The sequence below is a fragment of the Anolis carolinensis genome, chromosome 5, assembly GCF_035594765.1.
Source record: "Anolis carolinensis isolate JA03-04 chromosome 5, rAnoCar3.1.pri, whole genome shotgun sequence".
NCBI classification, from domain to species: Eukaryota; Metazoa; Chordata; class Lepidosauria; order Squamata; family Dactyloidae; genus Anolis; species Anolis carolinensis.
In genome coordinates, this window is record NC_085845.1 from 56708380 (window position 1) to 56723994 (window position 15615).

At 39.9% G+C, this 15615-nt stretch overlaps 1 protein-coding gene across 2 annotated transcripts in view; it reads left to right on the top strand.

Annotated features, from left to right (window-relative positions):
- Positions 1-12205, top strand: part of tll1 (tolloid like 1) — a 134470-nt gene extending 122265 nt beyond the window's left edge. For both annotated transcript variants that reach the window (XM_003225642.4, XM_062981355.1), the window contains 3 exons: positions 7455-7668; positions 8226-8476; positions 10298-12205. In XM_003225642.4, the coding sequence (XP_003225690.2) occupies positions 7455-7668; positions 8226-8476; positions 10298-10432 (600 nt within the window). In that variant the 3' untranslated portion in view covers positions 10433-12205. The remainder of the gene's footprint in view (positions 1-7454; positions 7669-8225; positions 8477-10297) is intronic.
- The last annotated feature ends 3410 nt before the right edge of the window (positions 12206-15615 follow it).

Below are 15615 nucleotides of genomic sequence, written 5' to 3' on the forward strand. Positions count from 1 at the left end.
AACGTTCTAGCCAAAGCCCTATCACAGGTACTAACCCAAGAAAACCTTAGTTTCCTGCCAACACAAGAGCCTACAGCAAAGGTTTCAGCACACCTGCAACTGGCACCACCTGTAGTGCAGAGTCATATCTCCTTTTGCCACCTTGAAGATCGCTCACCTGTTCCAGTGTTTGCGACTTCAAGGCCAGCCCATTCCTCAGAAGTACAGCAAAGCACGGCCGGGAGAGTGCCATCTCTGTCAGAGTCCATCCCTGTACTTAGGCCTCAGAGATACCACTTGTCTACTTGGGAACAAAAGGATGACGTCTTTCAACAACATCCAGATGTCCATTCACATTGGCAAGGCAAGGCCGGGAGTGAACCACCACATTCATCCCTGCATACCAAGTCAATTCTCCCATCGCTGAAGATGAAGGCTTCAGAGGTGCTGCCTGCCAGCAATCTGCTGAACCCAGCATCCATCGCGAAAAGATGTGTTCAACCGAAGAACATTGAGTTTGTCACGCCACATCACACTCCTCAGATGTACCCTTACACACTGGAGTCTCAATTGGGTTCCCTCTTGAGAAATCCAAGAAGAGACATCAGAGACAAAGGCGTCCAGAAATTCACTGACCGACCAGATGACTACCTTCTGTGGAAAATCACCTTCATGAGGGCCATTCGAGATTTCAAGCTAGAAGCGGATGAAGAACTGTCCCTTCTTATGGCGTGGCTTGGACCCAGCTCAGCCGAGCAAGTAAAAAGACTTTATGCTGCTCATGTAGCAGACCCCCAAAGAGCTTTGTCCACAGCGTGGTCTCGCTTGGACCAGCGCTTCGGTGCGAGCACTGAGATAGAAGCATCCCTCATGGATCGACTCAACAGGTTCCCATCACTGAAGATGAAAGATTGCAAACAGCTTTGGGACTTTAGTGATCTTTTACTAGAGCTAGCTTCAGCCAAAGGAAATCCAGAGCTGCCAGGTTTAGCATGTCTGGACCAGCACACGTCGCAGAGTGCCATCCTCTGCAAACTTCCTTTTCCTCTTCGAGAAGCTTGGGGGAAACAGGTGTTCAAGTACAAAGAGGAGAATGCAAATGTATACCCGCCCTTCACCTTTTTGGTGGATTTCGTCACTAGAGCAGCCCGAGAGAGGAATGACCCTCAAACAGGTCTTCTCGCTTTGTACCAAGACCTAAAGCCTGAAAAGACCTCCAAAGAAGACAAAGCCCAGGGCAAAGATCTTAGAAGGAACCTGAGTGTCAAGATGACAGACGCAACTCCTGCAACTTCTGCTCAACCAGTCAGCAACAACACCATATCCTGTCCCATTCATCAAAGGCCACACAGCCTAGCTGAATGCAGAGAGTTCGCAAAGAAGCCTTACAAAGAACGACTCCAAATAATTCAAAAGGCCAAGGTGTGCTTTAGATGCTGCGGCGCCACTATTCACTTCTCCAAAGACTGCAAAGAAAAGGTTAAATGCCAACACTGCAACAGCATCAAGCATTGCTCTGCAATGCACAACTTCGATTCCCCTCAATTCAAAGCAAAGTCAAATTCTCCTGCCAAAGAAGAAACCAAAGAAGACCAAAAGCCTACAGAACCTCAGGTAGCCCTCAAGGCTCCTGCGGTTGCCTGCACGAAGCTTTGTCAAAATAGCCACAAGCCAAGGATTTGCCACCCAATCTGCCTGGCAGAGGTGTATCCAGACAAGCAGCCGTGGAATAAGAAAAGGGTCTACGTCGCCTTGGATGCCCAAAGTGACGCATCTCTTGCAACCCCAGAGTTCTTCGACATGTTCAACCTTCATACCGAGACAATAGATTACACCATATCCACTTGTTCTGGAAAGAATAAGATGAATGGCAGAGTTGCAACAAAGTTCAAAATCTCGCCTGTTGGACAAAAGGTCAGGTACGATCTTCCTGACCTTATAGAATGCAGCCTGATTCCCAGGAACAAAGAACAGATAGCCACGAAGGAGGTGGTACAAGCCCATCCTCATCTCAAAGGTATTCAAGATCTAATTCCAGCTTTGGACTTGGAAACAGACATCGTCATGCTTATTGGTGCAGATTGTCCCACACTGTTCCGTGTTAGCAACCAGATTGAAGGTCCTAAGGGTTCACCCATGGCCCAGCAGTTGCCTTTAGGATGGACGGTGTTAGGCCCAGTCTGCCTGAACAAGATGTTCCAGCCTGTCACTAAAAGGCCTTCACTAATGCAAGGATGTGCCAGCCACATCTCAGTTTGCTGCCAGGGAGTAATGCCCGATTACTCTTCCATCATCGAAGTCACAGAGAGAGATGAGCAAACAGCCTTCTCTAAAAATGAACAGAAGTTCCTTGAGATGATGAACAGCCAAGTCACTCAAGTCTCTGAAGGTAATTGGATAGCACCTTTACCTTTCAAGCCGGAAAGACCATCTCTACCCAACAACAGAGATGTTGCCCTTCATCGTCTCCTGTCCTTAAGAAGAAGGATGCTAAAGGATCCGAAGGTAAAGACCCAGATCACCCAGTTTGTGGAAGACCTCTTCAGAAGCAACTACTCTGAACCAGCCAGCGTGTGTGCGGAGGGAGAAGAGCAGTGGCATTACATATCCACTTCAGAAAATCCGGCAGATGTGACATCCCGAGGAACATCAGCCGCAAAGTTGTCCAAGTCATCCTGGATCACTGGACCCAAATGTTTTCAAAATCCTTCCTTTCCAGAAAGCATTTCCGTGCTCAAAGACACTGAGTTGCCAGAAATTCAGTCCTGCAAATCTACCATCGATGGCCAAGACTTATCAAGGCAAGGTTTAAATCCAGCCAAGTTTGAAAGATTTTCAAAACGGACTAGACTTCAGGCAGCCATCGCCAGGCTCATACATTACATCACTACAAAAAACAGTGGTGCAGCCCCAAGATCTTTCAAAAGCCTCAACAGTCATCCTGAGATCCACTCAAAGACAGTGTTTTTTAGAAGAAATAGCTTGTCTAGAAAGAAAAGCATCCTTGCCCAAAAATAGTTGTTTAAAGGACTTGAACCCCTTCCTGGACAATGAGGGTCTCCTTAGGGTTGGAGGTAGACTAAAAAGAGCAAAGATTAGATCCTGTGTTAAAAATCCTTTTATTTTGCCACACCATAGCCACATAGCTCTGCTGTTGACACAGCATTTCCACACAAAAGTCAAACACCAAGGAAGGTCAATTACTCAGTCTGCCCTAAGAAACTATGGGTTTTGGATTGTTAGGTGCCAATGTAAAGGTTGGGGATTTGGTGTTACTTAATCAAAGATGCTCCTAGATACCAATGGGCTAAGGGTATTGTGTCAAAATTATATCCTAGCTCTGACAATAGAGTGCGCAAGGCCCAGGTTAAGGTCATCTCTAACGAAAAGGTTTTTATTTTATTTGACAGGCCTATTAGCGACATGGTTGAGTTATTTTCACAAGACGTACAGTCTTAAAGTTGTTGTATGTCTTTCGGGCTGTGTGGCCATGTTCCAGAAGCATTCTCTCCTGATGTTTCGCCCACATCTATGGCAGGCATCCTCAGAGGTTGTGAGGTACCTCACAACCTCTGAGGATGCCTGCCATAGATGTGGGCGAAACATCAGGAGAGAATGCTTCTGGAACATGGCCACACAGCCCGAAAGACATACAACAACCCTGTGATCCCGGCCATGAAAGCCTTCGACAACACAGTCTTAAAGTTATTAGAGTTAAAGGTATTTAACTCCATTTTGTTTAGATTTCCGAAAGTCCGGAAATCTAGGCCGGGAGTGTGACGGCGCGAGTGGCGCCATCTATATGTTGGAACTATACGTTTCAAGATTTGAATTGTTGTATCATGCCTGATTTTGCCCTTACCCTGTAAATGTAGTTGGATTGGTTATTTATATCTGTCAATCAATGTTGTTTGTACCTGTTATATTGCTCACTCAGCAAAACTGTTTGGCTCCACCTCTTCCTGGAGTAGGACTGTGTTTCCTCCTTTTCATTCCATCAGCAAGTTCTCTATCGGATGGACGTGAAAGAGAGGCTTGGCTCAAAAAGCCCTTCAAAAGTTACCTCTCAGCACCAATTCTGAGGTTCTTACCCTTGGGACTCACACTTCATGTTCAGGGCCAACCTGAACAACGTTGAGGAGTCTCAAGCGCCTTCACATCAGTCCTTTGGCAACAGAGGAAGACTCTTGTCTTCAGATATAGGTCATTGGACTGAGGCTGAGTTTGCTCCGGCAGTCACAGCCAGAGAAAGAGGGATCTGGAAAAGCTTCATGGACTTAAACAACCAAAGACTGTAATGTATATTTTCTTTTACCCCCTTTGTGAACAATAAACCCAGTTTTTGAGTTATCTACAGTGTTTTGGTCCTTGGGAGTTCCAGTTTCCCTAAAGGAGGGCAAGAAGCAATCCCCTGGGGAAAGATGTCACGTCCATGCCTCTTTTCCTAAGAGTACAGCCCCAGGCGCGACGGCAAAATCCACATTGCAGAATTATAGCAACTGAACACTACTTTAAATGCCACAGCCCTATTCTGTGGAATCATGGGACTTGTAGTTTGTTGCGGCACCAGAGCCTAAAAGAGAAAGGTATCTCACAAAACTACAAATCCCAGGTTTCTATAGCATTGAGCCATAGCAAATAATGCTATAATTCTATAGTGTAGATATAGCCTGTGAAGAAATGAAACCAGTAAGAACTAATTCCGTGTAGACATACCGTGGGCTGACTGTAAAGAAAGAAAGAAAGAAAGAAAGAAAGAAAGAAAGAAAGAAAGAAAGAAAGAAAGAAAGAAAGAAAGAAAGAAAGCGCTTCTTACATGAAATATGTTTATAAGCTTTAATGTATTTTGTTGTTGTATTTTATGGTGTATTCTGGGCTTGATCCCCATGTGAGCCACCCCAAGTCCCTCAGGGGAGATGGGGCGTGAAATAAGAATAAAGTTATTATTAAAAGTTATTATAATACATTGGATTCAGAGTTTGTCATACCTAGAGTGGGCCCACTGGAATTGCTGAGTCTTGGGCCCCTTTTACACTGCCATATAATCCAGATTATCAAATCGGATAATCCATATTATCTGCTTTGAACTAGATTATATGAGTCTACACTGCCATATAATCCAGTTCAAAGCAGATAATCTGGATTTTATATGGCAGTGTAGAAGGGGCCTAAAATTAACTCCCACTGATTCAATTAAATCTTGTTTAAGTATAGCCCATGTCTGGTTCCAATTCAATTTTAACTTCCAAACTCAGTGGATTTAATTATACTTTTAATCATCATCTCATGATGTATCCATGAGATAATCCAGGAGCTAAATAAACACAATACTTGGCTGCAAAATAATAATACGTTAGATCAAAATTTATGAGTAGCAACTGGGATGGCTACACAGCTGTTTGGATTGCACTCGCAGTTTCCTTCTATGAAGACAAATACCTAAAAATACGCGAGTAAGGAGAAAGAATATCACTGTTTCAGTTTGCTCTGCCTTATCCTCATGCTGACTACTCTCTTTTTACTGCCAAAATATCAACACTTAAACCAGATTAAGTTCCTCAAGGACAGCTGTTAATGTAAAGTGGCATCACATTGTACTTTGGCTGGCTTCCATTAGGGATTCAGTAGATTACAGCTGTGTTATTGACAATCATACAATAACGTATTGTTCCAGACACTGCTTGCATCAGTTCTGTTTGCTCTGCATTTTAGTCTTGTTTTGTTTCATTCCTTGTAAATACCGCTTCTTGGATTTGCTAGAAATAACTCCACTTCTGCCTGGTGGGTTGGTGTGACGAAGAGAAGTCAGGGAGGAAAGCTGCAAGGAAATAGCCAACTCCATTTTAGAGTTTCATGAGCCAAGATTGTTAAATCACCTTTTCAGTAATAACTTTGAGGCTATAATCACACTTAAAGTAAGCTCGCTGGACATAGTTGCATTTATTCCAAGTGCATGGGATTGGCATGTCAGTTATTAAACCTGAATGAGCCTTTTCTTTAATGTGCATTTTAGTGCATCAGTTTTAACACAAATTTGGAGTCTCATCTGCTTTTAATAGTTAGAGTTTTCTTTTTGCATCTCCTTTCTATAAAGCAACAGTTCATAAACATGCAGAGATTTCTTTAAGTTCTAAAACAAGGATTCGGAAAAATGCTGATTTTTTACTTCAACGTCCAAAGTTCTTAAATGTTGAGAATCTGAGGGCCCTTCCACATAGCCATGTAACCCAGAATATCAAGACAGGTAATCCACAATATCCACTTTGAAGTGGGTTATCAGAGTCCACACTGCCATATAACCCAGTTCAATGTGGATTTTATACACCTGTATGGAAAGGGCCTGATCTAGGACTGCTAGGAGTTATAGCCTGACAGTTGGCCAAAAATAGTCCTCCTACTGCCTTAGGAAAGATCAGATAAAATTCTAATTAAAATTTACAAATACTGATAATGTAGGATGATGAAAGTGAGAAAAAAGTTTGAAATTTCTGTTTTGTGTGGCATTTTTTCTCATTAGTTGCAAGCTATTGTTAATATTTTCAAGTATTTTTGCAACTTTTACAAATTTCTGAAATAGCAGGATTTTACTTTGCTAATGGCATGTAGAAAAGCACTACTCCTGGGGTCCTAGAATTTGTTTTGTGTAACATTTGTTGAGTTCTGTTTTTATACACACATCCATTCTCCTTAGGGTTGTGCTTTCGGGGTAAACCTTCACATGTTTTGTGTCCCAGTTTTCATAGTGGGTCCTGATCCAGGATCTGCTCCCACTTGCTTTTGTGTTGAGCTGATTTTCGTACGGGGAGGGGCCTTCCTGTTACGTGCTTCAGAAGGTAATGAAAGTTCGAAAGAACTGATGAAACGAAGGAAAACAGTTCCACGCACAACTCTAAAAGTCATCTGATAAGATCATAGCATGAATGAGTAACATTGGTTTAAAATCTTGTTAGTTTCAAGTTGAAGTAAAAATTAATACAGTGTATTTCCTAACCCCTTCTTCCTATTTTAGCTATCTCTCTCGTGTATTTCTGATGTTTTGAGAAATATGAAATAAACCTGTGAACTGGGAGATGAAATTTGGTGGAACATTTCTATATTCCAGATCTGGTGGTTTCTGGCATGAATAATTGCAAGGAATAAATGCCTTTATTCATTCAGTGTAAAAACATAACTGCCAGCTCTTCAACTCCATTACAAAAAAGATCTGTGCTCCCTCCCCCCCTCTCTCATACACACACACACACACACACACAAATACAACTGTCCAAAGATTCCCTCATTGCGTTATGATATTTGCCTTATAACACCAATTGGTCATATCTATATTATCTCACTCCTTTTGCTATCTCACTACTTTATTGTTTCCAAAGCCAGCTTGCCATTCAGAATTCAAAAATGTTTCATAATAAGAATGGCTAGCAGCACAATTCATATTTTGAGCAGACCTATAGTATTACATTTTTTTAACTTTTTAGATTTTTAATGAATTTGAAATTGAACAACATCAGGAATGTGCGTATGACCATTTGGAGGTTTTTGATGGTGAAACAGAAAAGTCTCCAATTCTTGGCCGTTTATGTGGAAATAAGATCCCAGATCCCCTTGTTGCCACTGGGAATAAAATGTTCCTCCGCTTTGTGTCTGATGCCTCAGTGCAAAGGAAAGGCTTCCAAGCTACACATTCTACAGGTATGAACCTCAATCTTTGTATTTCTGTTGAAAACTATTTAGAAAGACATTATACTCAGTTTTTGTTTAGACTCTTTTTAAACATAAAGCAAGGAGGGCAAATTGCTTTTGTTTCTAATACAATTTAGTTTCCTGTGCTTGTAAACACCTCTCCAGTCCTCTTTATTATTTGTGTTATTAGTCTATTGGGTGTAGCAATTTTGACTATGTGTTGCTGAGGTCAGTGTGATTGTAAATATTATATATGATTTTCAACTCTAGAAGCATACTAGACCCTTCAGAAGTGGAGAGAGCATCATTCAAAAGTTTATTTATTAGAAAAGGACTACTGCCAATTTGCTAGTTTCTCTTTCCCCTGACAAATATTAGGTTCTTGGTTTTTTTGGGCAGTTTCTTGGTTTATACTGACCCCTGGTGACTGTTCCTATGTTTTTCTGACTCATATTTCATAACTATCAGGTTTTAAGAGATTAAATATGTTTGATGCCTTCTGAAACATACAATCTCCTTCCCTCCTCTTTACCTCTCCATCTCCCCCCCTTCCTCACTTTCCACAGAATGTGGCGGTCGCCTGAAAGCTGAAATCAAGACAAGAGATCTCTATTCTCATGCTCAGTTTGGTGATAACAACTACCCTGTTCAAGCAGATTGTGAATGGCTAATAGTGTCAGACCGTGGCTATCGGATAGAATTAACTTTTCAGACTTTTGAGGTGGAAGAAGAGGCAGACTGCGGTTATGATTACCTAGAACTCTTTGATGGTCATGACAAAGCTGCCCTGAGACTTGGTCGGTTTTGTGGATCAGGGGTATGTATGTTGCTAACTGTTACGATTGTTTAAAACTCCTCAAATGAATACAAGAACTTTAGTTCAGAGATATATCATGAATATTCTAATTGACAAGGATCATTTTGTTGATCCTTCCCACAGACATGATTACAAAGCCTATTAACTGGTCCTCCAGATGTTGATTTTTAGCTCTTATAATTTCTCACCATTGGCAGTGATGATGACTGTAGGAATTATAATCCAACAACCATCTTGAGGACTACATGTTCCCCATCCCTGTTTTTTTTTACAATTTGCTTTTTAAAACTTCTCAGGCCCCTTCCACAGAGCTGTATAAAATCCACATAGAACTGGGTTATATGGCAGTGTGGGCTCAGATAATCCAGTTCAAAGCAGATATTGTGGATTATCTGACTTGATATTCTGGATTATATAGCTGTGTTTAAAAAGCTGACTTTTATTCAGTGCAATGAAAAGCTTGGTGGTTTCAGTGCAATGAAAGTCCCTCTCCTTTGCTAAATAAAGCCGTATGTAGGAGAGCTTGTTGGATTAATATTTTGGCCAGTATAACCTGTTTGTTAAACTAGTAATTTATGGATTTGAGAAAGCTGTTTTTCCTTCCTCAGGATGAGTAAAGTCAAAGATCATGTAAATGAGAATTTTAGAAATCGATTCTGTTCTAATGTTTAAAGGTTATTTTAGAAGTATAGCCTGAAAGCTGAAATAAGAAAAGAGATCTCCATTCAAATTTTATAATGATAACCAACTGGATTATTTAAACTGAAACAGGTTTTAACTCTTTAATGAGATTACTCTGAAATTATTATTAAAGACATACAGAACTTCACAATCACAAAGTACGGTGTTTTCCAAAGGTGAAATGCATGCATTTTCCTTTTTAGCATTACCTTTAACTCCTGATGAAAGTTTATTTCACCAGGGCTTGTCTTTAAAAAAATGTACTCAGTTCTTTGCTGCCTTGATCCTGACACACAGTGTACTATCCCTTTAGCCTTCAATGTGATCTACCAAAACTCACTTCTTGTTCTATAGTTTTCTGGAAAACCATTTGCTGTGTTTTGATGGGTTAACATTCGAGATCCCTTTAAATATTTGTGAATACCACAATCTCTACTCATGGCCCTTCCCCACAGCCAAAAAACCCAGAATATCAAGACAGGAAATCCCACAATATCTGCTCTGAAGTGGGTTATCTGAGTCCACACTGCCATATATTCCAGCTCAAAGCAGAAAATGTGGGATTTTATTTAGTTGTGTGGAAGGGACCTCAGAGGATTGTGAGCCGGAGGAGTGGAACATGTCACCAGAGCCAGCATAAGTAAAGTGAGGGGAGGGTTATGTAATCCTGAGTAAACTGCTTAGTCCTGAGTAAACAGCTACAAGCTTTGCTCATTTGGATTTGGGTTGTGAACAGTGTGGTATATTACTGGTAGGTGAGCATTAGTAGGGTGAATTTGGGACAGCTCCATGGCTGAATAATTTTAATTATAGCTGAGTTATTTTGGTAGTATGGACAAGCTCTTAGATGCATCATACCCTGGGCTACTTTAGCTTAAAAAAAAAATAAGAAAAATGTAGGAAGAAAATTCAGAATGTAGCTTGCTGCAATCAGAATCAAGCTTATTCCAATAGTATTTTATTTGGGATGCTGTGTGATGTGAAAGCCTTTAACAATACCATATTTCATTTTTCTAAGCATAACCCGTATAAGCGAAATAAATTCTGACAAATTAGAGATAATATGGCTAATTGTTAAAACCCAGTTAACTGTTGTTTCATGCATAGTCTTAATAATCTTTTTCTCCCTTCATTCTTCAGCCACCTGAAGAGATGTATTCAGCAGGTGATTCCATTTTACTCCATTTTCACACAGATGATACAATCAACAAGAAAGGATTTCACATACGATACAAAAGTATAAAATATCAAGATAATGGTCATACCAAAAAATAACGAATGGTCCCTTTGACCACAAAACGATGCAGAGAGAGCAGCTTAAGGAAAGAAAGAGAGCACACAAAAGAAAAAGGGATGGGACTGGGGTTTAAAACTGGCATTACTATACATTTTTACACCATGAGCTCAAGTGAAGAAGGCTGAAACATCTCACTTTTAAATATATTCCTATTCAAGAACATGAGACATTATGGTGGTGATGTGTGGTCTCCATGCACAGCTGTCTCTGTGAAGCTGGCAAAACAGTATTCCATACTTCCAGGGAGAATATAAGAGTTTTGTTCTCAGCTTGACAAGTGTCATAGTTGTGTGAATACCCAAGCAGTTAGATTCAGGAAACTGACCCTGCAGACATGGCTTCATTGTGAGAAGTAACTGATGTCCAGGAGAAGAAAAATGCCCACTTTCTGCAAGTTGTGCACGCAAAATGCTGTATTTATATTTTACTCTAATTGCTTTGGTGGTAAATCCAGGATATGATGCATACCAACAGAAGTCAGGAAAATAGGGAGGGCAAGAATCTGAGATTATTCCATACTCGTAAATCATCTATCCCATCCAATGTACTAATGTCATTTTTAAAAACCTGGAAATTAGTGTCTGCAAAATCATTAATTCTTTAAAGGGTTTTGACTCCAGCAACACTTTGGAATTATTGAAGCTTTTAAACTTCATAATCATTACGAGGACCTCCAGAATTTGGAGACCGCCTGTGACTGAGAATTTTATTATTGCTGAAGGACTTGATATCTCCTAGCCGCCTATATCTTAGACTGAGGACCATATGGAAAAGGTTCTTTTACAAGACTTCTCCAAAACTCTGTGTGAAGAGAACTGAAATCACCAGGACCAGAATAATCCCAAATGCCATTTATGGATTTAGTTTCAACAGTAATGAACTCCTAATGTACATTTCCTTGGAAATGCTTGTGAATGAGCTTATAACTATTTTTAAACTATTCAGAGATGTAAAAAAAGTGTGTGTCCCCCCAAAAAAGGGGTAGGTTGTTTTCTGGAAACAAGACTTTTATGATGGCAAAGCTCATTTCTATGGTGCTATTCTATGGACTTTAAAAAAAAAATAACCCTAGACCTTTGAGCCAACAGCCTGCAGATCATGAATGTCTCACTATGCCTGGCTGCGTTTAAAGAAAACAGACTTTATAATCACGTGAAAAGGAGAATTGGAACAGCAGCACAAACCCTGTGGAACAACTACTACTATTGCCTTAGAATACTTGCACACGATCATACAGATCTTCCTGTAGATATATAGCTGATTTGATACAGAACTTGACAACTTGAACAGAAGCAATCCTCAAGCAAATTCTCATCTGCAGAAAAAAAGATCATCAGTTGTAAATACAGTGGACTTGTCATTGATGTAGAAATATGTTACTTCTAGAATCGACTCTTGTATGCGCTTTAGGCCATACATGACTTTAGTCACAATGCATATGCATCATGTAAGTATGTATGGATGGGTGCATTAAGAGAGTGAGAAATGTTGTGTATGGATGGACAGGTAATTTGTACTTCATGTGCCAAGTTTTACCAGAATCCAGATTGACTGTAGCGACTTTCTTTCAAGCTTTCAGAAGAGGACTTCAATAAAGAACCAAGAGCTAATGACATTTGATGTTCCATTTCAAATAAATATTTTGATATTTTGAAGTTGGTTGCTACTCAGCTTAGTTTTTGTTTCCTTACCATGATCATACACTGGCATTAATAAATGTTTTTTATTAAAAAATAAAATAAAACAATGCATTTGTGTGTGCCGTTTGAATTTATAATCTGTTACTTTATCCATCTTCTATCCTTTATATTTTCTGTTCTTGCATAAAAAGAGAGAGAGTAAAGAGCTTAAATCTGTCAGGGTGCTTTGAATGTGATTACCTGTTTCTTGGCAGGGGGTTGGACTGCATGGCACATGAGGTCTCTTCCATCTCTATGATTCTATGATTCTATTATTCTAAATCTAGGTAATCCAGATTAGAGTCGAACCTAGGCCCCTTCCACACAGCTGTATAAAATCCACATAGAACTGGGTTATATGGCAGTGTGGGCTCGGATAATCCAGTTCAAAGCAGATATTGTGTATTATCTGCCTTGATATTCTGGGTTATATGGCAGTGTGGAAGGACCCCTGGTTGAGCGATAGCATGTTTAAGTCAAACTAGATATCTTTTAGAATCAGAGTTGCATTAGCAAAAATTACATGCTTTTGAGAGCAACAGATGTCTTTAAAAATACTGGATCAGTTACAAATGTAGAGTTACGTATTTACCATCATTTGCATTTATGATCCCTATATATTTCCACTGCAAGAATGAAAGTTTGTTCCTTGATCACGATGCAATAGACTGTTATTCCCAATTCCTACTGGAAATTGCAACAGGAATCCTTCTGGCCCTTGCACAGGAGCTCACTAGAGCAGGGATGGAAACACCAGTCATCTGTGTCATGTGCAATAGTATAAGATATCCCTTTTGTTCACAGCGGTTGTTACTAGTCAGTCAGGCCTGGAAAGGGTCAGGCTGGGAGACACTACTTAGCTATGTAAAATTAAAGTAGCTATGTAGCTAAGTAGCTGATCTAGAATACTGCTCATTGTTTATTGGAAAGTGTTCCCAAATGACTGTCATGGACTTGAATCTCCAACACAAGGAACTCTGTATTGTGTGCATTTTTGTATTACTCATAAGAGGATTGAAAACCCTTCTGAGGAATGTTACCAGTTGGTTACCAGTGTCACAAACTTGTCCCAAAGTGATTAAAAGTTCTTCAACCACCTGTTAAACCAAAGGCATCTAATTCTCATAGATTTGGGGACAGCTGAGACATACATGAAGATTATGTATTTTCTGCTTATGCTGCCCTCGTTTGCCCTTGTTTTATGTATTTGTTTCAGTGTTAGTAGAATTCTTAGCCTGATTACTGCTTTGGTCAACAAAAGAGACTTCAGTTGAATGTTACACTAACACTACGTTTAGTATTACAAGCATAGTCACAAGCTGGGCTTCTTTGCACGCAGCTAATGTGACTGAAGGGAGAGGCCATTAATTCTCTCTTTCTTCAGAGGAGAATATGCTCTCATCACTTCATGTGCTCGACTTCTTTGAATGTTAGCACAGACTTTCCTGTCTTCATTTTAATGAGGGCTTTTTTATTACTCTTTGTGAACTAAGTGTTGGCAACTCAGATTAATTTTGGCGACATTTGTTCATTAAATTGAAGATTTCAATGTATTTGTGTTGTGTTGTGTTGTCAGGTAAGGTCCTCAAGCATACCATGAACTCACACATGTTCTGAGTATACATGACCTTGGCAGGAGCATATCTGAGGCAAACCAGAGTCAATAACCCACATCCACTCAGAACTATTTAAAGGGAGAATTTTATAGAACACATAAGAATCAAAATGTACACTCAAAGTGCACCAACAATGGTAGCACTCTGTAAGTGGCAAACCCTGCATGTAGAATATAAATAAGTATCTAGCAGAGCATATTGCTGCAGTCTCAGGAATTATTTCAAGCTAAATCATAAGAAAATTTTAGTTAAGCTAAAATTTAGAGATTGCTAGGAGGAGAGAGGTCAAAAAGTAGAGGCTATATAATTCCCCCTATTCACATTTGTTGGAGATTGCAATGTACAGGAAAAATTATTCTTGAAAGATATATTTAGAGGGGAACAGAAGTTATTTCTTGGTCCTGTTGGAGCCTCCTAAGGAGAAGGTCAGGTGCATTGTAGTGGTTGGAGCAATACAAAGAAGAGGGCAAACTAGACCTACCAGGACTTTAAGGAAGAAAATGAGTTCATAAGATCCTCTGATTAAAATCCCAGAATCAGAGAAATTTCAATGGCTGAATCAAAGATGGATATTGACTCTTTCCCCAGAACAAACTACATTTGTTATCCAGAGTCTATTTGTGATTAAGAAACCCTCTTAAAGTTTCATTAGTCTTTGGTATTTCACTGTCTTACGCTGCTTCAAGATTTTGCTTGATTTTTCTGACTACAGTATCTCAACGCTTCCCTGTTGAGATAAACTGTTAAACAGCTAAACAGCAAGGTATTGAACTAATCACTCTGTGCTCCCAAAGGTTACCTTCTTTATCATTAATATTTCCTGTACAACACATGACTTGTCATCTGTGGGATGTTGAACTGGGAGAGACGAAAGCTTTCCTCTTCAGTATTCTAATGCAACCAATATTCTTATCATACTTGGTGGTATTTAATGGAACTACATAATTTCAGTATTGCTGTAGGATATGACTACAGAAGCCTTTTCACCTAACTCTGCTCTAGCATGAGCCAGACAGTCAAAGAGAGCTCCCATTTAGAAAATACATGTACACTCATAATACACACATTTTGGTTAGAATGATGTATAACTTGCACCAGGAGTTTACATCATTCTATTTACAACTAGTCAGCATCTAGTTTGCGTAGGATGTCAGCTAATATAAAGGGTTGGTACTGAGAATCCTTTATGGTAAGTAGTAAGTCAGGGCTCTAAGACCAACAGACAAAATAAGGATCCCCCATGAGACCAGGTTTTGCCTTGGTCAGATATCTGAAGTCCCAGGAAACTGCTGCTTCATCATTCACTGTGACACCGAGTCCTTGATGGATTACTTCCTCATTCCTATCTGCACGCTGCTGGATGATTTTTTAAATGGTGCTGTAAATTAGTTAAATTAGTCTCCCCACATATGTGGTACCTACATTTCCTACTTGATAGATGCAATTATCTTTCGAGTTGCTTAGGTCAACAACGAGCTAGGCTATTTTAATGGTCGGGTGCTCAATCCGACGCGGGCTGGCTTCAAACTCATGACCTCTTGGTCAGTAGTGATTTATTGTAACTGACTACAAACCAGCTGCGCCACAGCCCGGCCCTGCAGTTCTGCAGAATTATTTGTACTAAAACATTTTTGAATGACTTGTTTTCTTACGATAGAGTTTTAAGATGCTCCTTACTTTCTGTTTGCACTTTCCTGCAAGGCATCTAGAAAAAGTAATGGGAAAAATTCCAGGGAGCTAGATATGTAACTAAATAGTTATCCATATTCACTCATTAACTTGCTTGAATATGTGTGGGATGGTGGAAGTCAATGATTCGGTGCTTTGATTGAATCAAGCATTTTATCACCTGGAATTTAAAGTCCA